A 9,570-nucleotide genomic window follows, 5' to 3' on the forward strand; every position below is an offset into this window, starting at 1 on the left:
AAATGTTGAATGTGCAGAAAAAATTAGGTTGATCACTCTAGCTATATTTCAGATTAGCTGCAGACAAACTAAAGGTCTGTTAATTATGAATGTAAACATGATCAATCTAATAAATATTTATGTAACTGAAATCTAACTTAATTTGATGCAGATCTGTTAATGCATGGAGTGTGAATTAACACTCCTTAACTGGTGATGTATCAAGTGTTATCAAATCAGATAAAGTCATAGTGACTTGATCATTTAGTAGTGGCAGGCGTTCATGATACATCTTGCATTAATGCAAAAATTAAACCATCACTAGTCATGGATTAGTTAAGCATGATTTCTACCTGTATTGTTAAGTGTATGCCGTGTTTTGAAATATAATATGTAATTTAAGACTGCAATCTTAGCAAACAGCAGGAAATGTGCTTGAACTTCAACAACATTGGTTCAGCAGACTGGCACACGACTTAAAGGTTGTGGTAACTGTGTTTCAAATACCGGTATTAGTGTACAAACCACAGGGAAATGGCAACATATTAGGTATACCTCCCAACTGCTTCAACTGTTTTGGCTTGTGACACCCTACAGCCAAGAAGTGTCAACTTGTGACTCTTCATCACAGGCTTGATCTATGAATCTCATGCAGTTGTTGCATAGACTGCAATACAATATAAAGGTGTTTGTATAATTGTTTGAGTAAATCAAGGAGTGCTTCCACTTCTACTTAACTGTATGTAGCAATCCACCCCTTCTTTTTTTTGTGGGTGATTTAGATTTAAAAATTTCTGACTTTAGCACCTCTTTCACCAGGTTTGGGACAATATCATTTTTGTTCAAACAATAATTTAATGTGTGATCAGAATAATTTCAGAGATGTTAAATAATCACCACACAACATGTCACAAAATAAAAATAATTCAAGCACTAGCAAAAAATCACTGTTAAAATCTTTATTTTTTATAAAGAAATTACTCTCAAATAGTTTACAAATGATGCTCAGAGGCCAATGTTCTCCATAAAGCTAAACATATTATTGACTTTTCAAATTCAAACACACCTTCATCTCTGTCTCTCACCGTCTCAGTCAGCTGGAATACCAAAGAAATGCTGAAACATAAAAAAGCAGCTTCCTGTGTGCTGAGACAGTTCAGCAGCAATATGGGATGTGTGATGAAACGAGAAGACGGCCTGTTATAACTGGCCAAGGCAAGTAAGAAAAGGCACATGAAGTTCTGTCAGATTCACATTGAGGTGCAGTATCAAAGCAACCAGCTTGTTTTACGCAATACAGTTCATACCAACTTGCACTTCCAATTGCTTGATTTTAAAATATATATATGATATATTCAGCAATTCACCATTGGTCGAGTATATTTTGAAATATAAATTAATTAATTCAAGTATTGCAGGTTTAAAGCTATAAAGCATGACCCTAACTGAGTCAACTGAATACTAGTGCACTACTTCACCAGAAATAAGACACACTTCTACACTGAAAAATCACAATAAAACGAGGATTTAGAGACAGATCCTAATTCTTAAAGCTGCAATAATGATTTTTTTTATATTAACAATGAATAAAATAACTAAATGTGAAAGGGGTCTCTTGTAGCCACCAACAATTATCACTCCCCTTCCCCTTTCAGCACAGCAGAGCATTTTGAGCACATCGTGTTTTTCTGGCCTACAAACGACGCTCACGCCAACCCGTGTCCAGTCACAGCAGGCAGCTCTTCTCTGCCAAAAAACATTTAAATAAACTCACTGTGAGCTAGCCGGCCAGTGTGAAACAGCAGACAAAACAAGCAACTAACTGGCAAATATAGCATCTAGCACCTACAGAACCTGTGCCCGATGGCATAAACCACCTTAAGTTTCAAACTTAAGTTTGTCCCAGAAAAATGCATAATGGTATCTCATCATTCTCTTCAGTTTAAATCAGCTATTTTCTCATGTTCCACAAATTATTTCACTTTCAAAGGACTGTTATGGGACCCTTAAAATGCTCTGAGGAAAATGGTCAAAGGCCCTTCTAGCAAAGCATAAGGGAATAAAGACAAACACCTAGCAATTAAGGGTTTTCCCTTACAACATCCTGAGGAAATTCGTATAGTGATTGTACGCAACTCATTTATTCCTAAGGTATCCTCAGATAAAAATTTAAGCCTAAGTGGCTTCATGCAACTGGGCACAGATGCATTTCTCATCGTATGTTCTGACAACTGGAGACAAAGCATCAGGATACGAGTCATGTTCAATGAAAGCTGGTAACATGAAGCCAGAAACTGACATCCGACACTCATCAGACGTGACCCATTACAAATCCACAAAGCTCTACAGAGTTCAGTTTTTCTCACCGCTCAGCAACAACCTTAACAACCCATGTCTGGCTGTTTTGTGGCTGTGTCACCAGTAATGTGAATATATTGTCAGGGGTCGGTAAAGACCAAAACAGAGCTATGAGGAGAGTGGATATGGGATTAATGTGACTTCTGAAAGTGTAAATGTAAATGTAATAAACATGTTACCACTAAAATAATACAACAATGTTGTTTCCAACTTATTCCACTGACCACAAGGTGGCAAAGAAAGTAATTAATGCAGCTTTAAATGAAAACATTTTGTTATCCTGCGGCCAAAGCAAAAACATCTACAGCTAACTTTACAGTAACTCTACATGACAAAAGCAGAAAACTCTGTCATCTCACTGTGGCTCATCCTAAAAAAGTTTAATTTCTGTTATGACAGATAAAGTGGATAGTTTGGATTATTTGAAGTGGGAATGTATGAGGTGTTTAGGTTGGTTTGGATTCACCAGAACAAATCAAATCAAGGGAGCAATAGACCAGCAACTCCAGTGTTCTGCAAGGTAAAATTATTGATATGCCAGTGGAGGATGGTTGAGTGAGACTGTGATATCTGGCTTATCTATTAGAAGTTTCCTGCAGGAAAAGGCAGTCGAACTGGGGCCTGCCAACCTCCATCTACTGTCGGTAATACACTGACTACCAAGAAGTACCTCTTACCACCCCATTTTAAATAATTCAAAGTATCCCTTTAATGTCTGCAATCAGAGACCAATGCAGCTGATCTAAGGTCACTAACAGACATCTGACCTAAGGCACAACAAAAGTAGCTAATATTGCTAAGATGAAACGTAGAAGCTCCAGTGGTGTTTTAAGACAGCTGACTGGTGGGCAGAAAGATTCACCTACACGAAATGAACACCACTGACATTCTGCCTGGAATATGTTTGGTCAGTTTAACCACACATGTGCATCCAGTGAGATGAAACATTACAGAGAGTTTGTCATAATTTACTGCTTCTCTTACACCAACCACATCACATCTCTGCAAACTAAGGCATCTTTTTAACATGCTGTCCTCACACACAAAAAACAAAGATCATGAAGCAATAAATGGGACATAAAATTTGAAGTTTGTTGGCGAAGAAGCAACAAATTATATTTGCTAGCAGGATTGTGGATATGTAGAGAGGATAGTCCCACAGTGAAGAAAGGAAGACACTGACAGGTCTGTGCCTTTAGTCCTCACTGAAAATCCTCCTCCAGTCCTCATGTTCTTCAGTCATCACTTTCACTGCCTGATTCACTCAGCTGGAGGTCATTTTCTGCAACACGAGTTTATGGAAAAATAAATGGTCAGTTTTAACTCTGTAACACCATTTGTTTCATACTCGATACAAGAGTTTCTGTGACCTCTACACATTGATAATACAATACTTTGCTGAAGGCCCTGTTGTATGCAATCTGACACGTGTCTGACCTCTGGTGGATTTTCAGTGCACTGCAGGCAGCAGCCAGCCTGTGAGTGCAGAATCCAACAAGGCTGCCTTCACACAGTAGCTTGCACATTTTTGGAAGGAAATTCTTTGCTAATTTTTAAACAGTTATGGTGAGGTCTATAAGATAATTTATCTGTGAATCCCACAATCATTTTTCTGTTAAATTTCATGATGCAAACCAATTGTGATCAATGAATATTCATAAATTCCCGATGCATCAAATATGGTACAAAAAAAGGCTTTTGATACTAGGTTTCCCCTGACCCTCTACTTGTGTTATTTGGAGTGGTTGAATTAAGTAGTGTGAGGGACAAAACTTAAGTCAATAATTAAAGTGTCTGAATGGTTAACTGGATCATGGTGTTGTAGGTTAACACCCTGTAACTTGGGAAATAAATGATGTGAAACTTCTCTTTTTTGTGTCACCATCAATGCTTTCTTTGGCTTGTCCGCTGAGGGTGGGGTTGCTTTTTTTTGGTTTGTTTTTTTGTTCTGAATTTATCCCTCTTCTTTGTGCACTTGTTGCTTGTGTATCTGTTCCTCTGTATTTTAATATATTATATATATTATATTATATATATATATTATAACATTATATTCACAGTTTTAAAGACATATAATGTATATACTATATGCATTTTAATTCATAATACAGGCTATATTTTTATTACCCTAATGTTTGTATTTTTCAAAATATATATATATTTTTAATCACTTTTACAAAATTCCTGTGACTTATGTGTTACATATTTGATTGCTGGTTGAAGTAGATTATGAAAGAAATATTTTCTGCTTCTCGTCCCTCTGAACCAAGACATCGATCACAGAAAATGCACAGAAAATGATCATGAAGCAATAATGTGACACATTTGAAGTATTGTGGTACAGAAGCCGAGAGATTTCAACTTAAAATGTCATAATAACCTCCATTTAATATTTTTAAACCAAGTTCTGTAGGAATTTGAGGAACATGTCATGAAAGTGTTGTTACTGATGTAGTAAAGTACTTGGTGTGATTAAGATTAGAAGAGTGTCTGGTTGAGTAAGAGTTCCTTCTGCTTTCATGGTTTTGCTGACATTGTCAAACTGCAACTTGGGAGAAACTGTCTCGTATCCACTTTTATGTAAAGGCAACAAAATACGGAATAATCAAAAACAAGATGAGCTACCTTACATTCTCAGATGGAGCTGAGAGGGCTACTCACTCAGTGTGTTCATGAGTCCTCCTCCACTCTCCTGACGACTGTTGGTGTTGGTGCTGGTGTTGATGATAGGCATGCTGTGGCTGACCGGGGCCATGGGTGGTGCAGAAGTCTGTTCATCTTCTGAGTCACTGCTGCTGGAGCTGTCGTCGCTGCTAGAGGATGAGGAGCTGTTGGAGTCTGAGGAGCTGTCACCACTGCTCAGCTGGTCCATGACACGCGCCTCTGCCATCAGCTCTGTACACAGGGGCAAATGGACAAGTAAGGATACACAACTGTGTGACAATTATCCCCGTATGTGGAAAAGAGCGCTTATTAAATAAAACCAAGCAGTCAAACACAATCACTGACCTAAGCAATTTAACAATTTCATCTAGATGGAAATGTGCTACAACCCTCAACAAAAATGAGATGAGCTCACAAGAGCTGGTGATCAAAGACAATTGACAGATTCCCTTGCAGGGATATTAAGCTTACAAATTATTTGAGTAGGATCCCCTCAAAGAAACAGCATACATTCAAGTTATTTTATCATTGAAATTATGTCATATTTAAGTAAATTAACACTGTGTGATTATACGACAGGGTGCTGTTGCAAGTTGATAAGTTGCTATATTTTATATTCAACAACTGTTGTACAGATTATGCTTAAAAGTGTAGTTTTATAATTTTTGAGACACCTCATATGTAAGCTAGACATACATTTCCCCTGCTCATTACTGCGCACAAATGTACTGTGGCCTTAAGCGCCTTCTGGATCCAGCAGACACAAAGAAACCTCTCAGCAGGGCACGCTTTGTGAGCGCACCAAAAATATTTCATGCTTCACCTCTGCTGCTATAGCTCCATCCTGAGGGAAGCACTGCACCATTACCTCTCTCGATGTCATCCATGGGGGATGCCGGGGATGCCTTCTCTTTGGGAGGAGAACTCTTGGAGCTGGCTGAGGACTTGTTGCTGCTGCTGTTATTACTCTTCATCTGCTGGCTCAGGCGACTGGTCTGTTGCTCCAGGCGAGAATGGATCTTACTGCTGCCCTCAGCCCTGAGAGTGCACATGTACAGTATAGACATGTAGGTTTTACAAAAATTAGAAATTAGTTACATTTATGGAGGCACGCAAGTAGTCGACTATATGATTAAATGTCGTCACCCCTCACTAGACGGCACAAGAAATACTGGTTGGTAAAACTATTAATCAATATTTTATTCATGTACAATGCCCATTAATTGTTGCCTCTAAGGTATTAAAAAGCAGCCCTTAATGCCCAGCACAAATGCCCCAATGGCATAACGTGCACTGTTTGTATTGCACAATGCAAAGTGGCACACATTTCAGCAGCATTTAAAATATAAGTTGGCTATTGTAGAATGTGATTATTGGCTTCCAGTGACATTCAATACACACAGTATTTTTTCAGTTGGATATTTATCATTATAAATTAAAATGAATAAATTAGTCACCAGGAACATCCCTAGTTAGGTTAAAACTAATGTTAAGGACTGTGGGTAAAATAAACTATTTACATTAACTAATCCAGAATCACTGACTCTCATTCATCAGGGTGTTTTATCAGCCAAGCTTTAACAAAGTGTTTAACTGTAAATTGACTTCATTTTGAACTTCTGGTATTTTCACTCAGGTTTTTATGCTAAAAAATGCACATTACAATAAGTGGATGGAAACACGCACACAGACACATGCATACAAATCACTGCTTAAGAAAAGAAGGACAGTAGCAACATGAAATAAAAGCAGCCCACCTGGTCTTCTTCACAGCTATATTGCTGTTGAGTTTTTCTAGTCTGTACTCTCCTGTGTCATGGTTCACAATGAGGATGCACTCTTTCATGTATGGTCTCTTGGATCCCTTGAAGACTGTTACTGGAGCACTTGAACCCTAAAACAAAACAAAACAAAAAACAGGCAGAATCATAGCCAGGATTTTAGAAATACTGTGGTCACAAAACAGTTTTCTTTTACCCCAGAGACTTTTTTAAACCATCAATAACTGTTATATTAATATAAGGTAGGGTAAAGCATAGGCATTCCAAGCCACTGCTACACACAACATACTTGTTACCAATGTCACATATATGCATACAAATATCATACATACGCATAAACATACTGAAATTCACACACTGAGTGTGCGAAACAAGTTCTTTAAATAGAAAAGGTAATAAAATAGTTTCAAATAATAAAACCAGTTATAAGGCTAATCAAACAACATAAGTAATTACAGTATTGCAATATCTTAGTCTCTAAATAAAAATCATATAATACAGCTACTTGTTGTTGCTATTTTATATTTTAATGGAGGATGGAATTAATGAATTCTTATACCAGTTTAACCTGCAATTTGGCTTTCTGAACCATCTGACTGACAACAACACCTGGTATTCAGGGTTCAGAAAATGCGTTGAATTTTCTGTGCCTTCCAGATCAAAGACTTCTCATACAAGGTTCCTTAAGTCAAATTCAAGCACTTTTAAAGAGCATTTTTAAGCTTTTCCAGCACCTTACAGCTGTGGTAAATGATATATTTAAGTAAACACACACATATAAATATGTGCTCACAATGATTATACCCCCTTTCCTTTTTCATCATATTAAACAGATGAAACTGTGCAAGCGAGGCTCAAGTGGAGTCAATTTCATTTTGTGCAAAAGACAAAAGCAACTAGGCTTTCTCTGACTATTTCTCTATGTAAAAGGGTAACAATAGAGTCAGATAGACATTTTCATTATGAAAGTAAGGTTATTACAGTTTCAAGCACTTTATCCAAGATCCAAGCACTTTTCAAATATTAAATTAAAATTCAAGCATTTTCAAGGATTGCTGGCACCTCTAAGAACCTTGCTCACATAAAGGCTGAAGATGATGCTGTTTTCCCCTATAATCTTTATGGCCATTTGAGTAATTACTCTAACTGTGCTCACACGTCACTCGACCATACCCTGTATCAAATTACACAAAATCTAAAATGAACTGGTAAATCATACAATCATTAAATGTTCTCATAATAAAGGTCTAAAAGGCAGTTTGAAGGCCATTTCCTCACTCCAGGAACAACATTCAAGTGAAAATACCTAACTCTCTCTCTCTCTCTCTCTCTCTCTCTGTATTTATTTATGTCCAGACTGAAAATTAGTTTAAAAGAAAAAAAACTAACAAATAATGGAATCAGTTCATTACAGTATTCAGACGCACAGCGATGATTTAATACTATTAATAAAGCTCGAATAGCTCTGGAGCGTCAAACACTGACCTCTAAATTGGGCAGAGTAATAGTGACTTGCTCTCCTTTGCCCACTTCGAGCTCTCCCTCACATGTTGTATCAATGGAAGCTGGTTTGAAGTCATCTGTGACAAAAAGCAAGAAAATTAGGTATTTTTTACATATTATATACATTTAAATAGATTATATGATAAACATTAATAACAATAGCACTGTTATATTTAAGTACACACAATGACGGTTGGTCCCTCAGTACTGCAGTTGGCCACTGACACCACCAGATGGTGGTAGTGAACAGACTGTTTCAAGGCTAACACTAGCTAACATTATGACAGCTACAGCATCAATGGTTTGTAACAGCTGAAAGTTAACTAACTAATATATGAAGACGATAAATAAATATAAAGAACTGTCAACTTTATAAAAAGTGCCAACAGCAGGCGGTTACAAATGGACCGACGAGGCTGCTAAACTGGCTAAATGTCAAGCAGCTGCCTTCGGATTTTTAGCTCTGAAGCTAACTAGCATGCTACAGTTAGCTTCCGTTGAAGCCAGACATATCCTGGTGATTCAAAATCCCACTTACATCGCACTGTATGGTAGGCACTTTTGGGGTGTTTCTCAAACGTCTCTCCCAATTTCAGGACATGTTCTTGATTGTCAAAGTTGGAATAAGCTGTTCCATTCATTCTGAGAGTTTCATGAGCTGTAAACTTTCTGCTGGTTCCTTCTCATCCGATAACCATGTACGGCAGAGTGGTGGCCACCTCATTGGTACCATTAAGTCCCGCCTCCTCTTTATTATGATTGGCCAAGCGGAAGATTCCTTTGTCTGAATGGTTTAACATCTGTCAATCAAGATTTTTAACGACAGGGCAGGTTCAGGGCAACATGTTACATGGCTTCTTAGCTATAATCAGTATTTTATGATTTGGGCTGTTTGTTGAGGTGTACTCAACAACCTCTATTATTTATTAGTGATCTGTAATTAATCCAGACTTTACTTGTCTTCGGACAGAGGTGGGCAGTATTTCAAACATTTATTCATTTACTTTTGAGTATGCTATTTTACGTTACGTTTGTATCTTGCTAGGCAGAAAAACATTTTGCAGTGTATTTTTGAATGACTAATTACTACTAGTTTGATTAAAAACATTTTTTTCATAACATTTTGTATTTTATTTTGATACATTTAATGTGGATGTATTTGTAATTGTAATTTTTGATATATCTGTGCTCATCTCTGCCTGATTGTTTGATCAGATATAAACACAACATATGGATGCTAGACAGGAAGTGTCACAGTTATTTCAGATGTATGTGTGTGTGGTAT

At 37.2% G+C, this 9,570-nt stretch overlaps 1 protein-coding gene across 1 annotated transcript; it reads right to left on the reverse strand.

Annotated features, from left to right (window-relative positions):
- Positions 1-3,558: 3,558 nt before the first annotated feature.
- eaf2 (ELL associated factor 2) lies at positions 3,559-8,968 on the reverse strand. Its single transcript, XM_084724811.1, has 6 exons — positions 8,824-8,968; positions 8,268-8,362; positions 6,759-6,895; positions 5,870-6,039; positions 4,999-5,232; positions 3,559-3,619 (listed from the first exon to the last, which is right to left on the reverse strand). Exons 1-6 carry the CDS (start codon positions 8,924-8,926, stop codon positions 3,573-3,575), a joined length of 786 nt encoding a protein of 261 aa, XP_084580937.1. The 5' UTR covers positions 8,927-8,968; the 3' UTR covers positions 3,559-3,572.
- Positions 8,969-9,570: the final 602 nt, after the last annotated feature.

Source organism: Lutjanus erythropterus, chromosome 8, assembly GCF_056507025.1.
Source record: "Lutjanus erythropterus isolate fLutEry1 chromosome 8, fLutEry1.hap2, whole genome shotgun sequence".
Lineage (NCBI taxonomy): Eukaryota > Metazoa > Chordata > Actinopteri > Lutjaniformes > Lutjanidae > Lutjanus > Lutjanus erythropterus.

What these genes read in the sequence shown, in the direction of transcription:
- eaf2 (XM_084724811.1), bottom strand. Translation starts at nt 8,926, where the DNA reads ATGAATGGAACAGCTTATTCCAACTTTGACAATCAAGAACATGTCCTG. An exon ending in TTACTCTGCCCAATTTAGAG is followed by an intron (nt 6,896 to 8,267) that starts GTCAGTGTTTGA and finishes GTTTTGTTTTAG; the next exon opens with GGTTCAAGTGCTCCAGTAAC. An exon ending in CATGGATGACATCGAGAGAG is followed by an intron (nt 5,233 to 5,869) that starts GTAATGGTGCAG and finishes CCCTGTGTACAG; the next exon opens with AGCTGATGGCAGAGGCGCGT.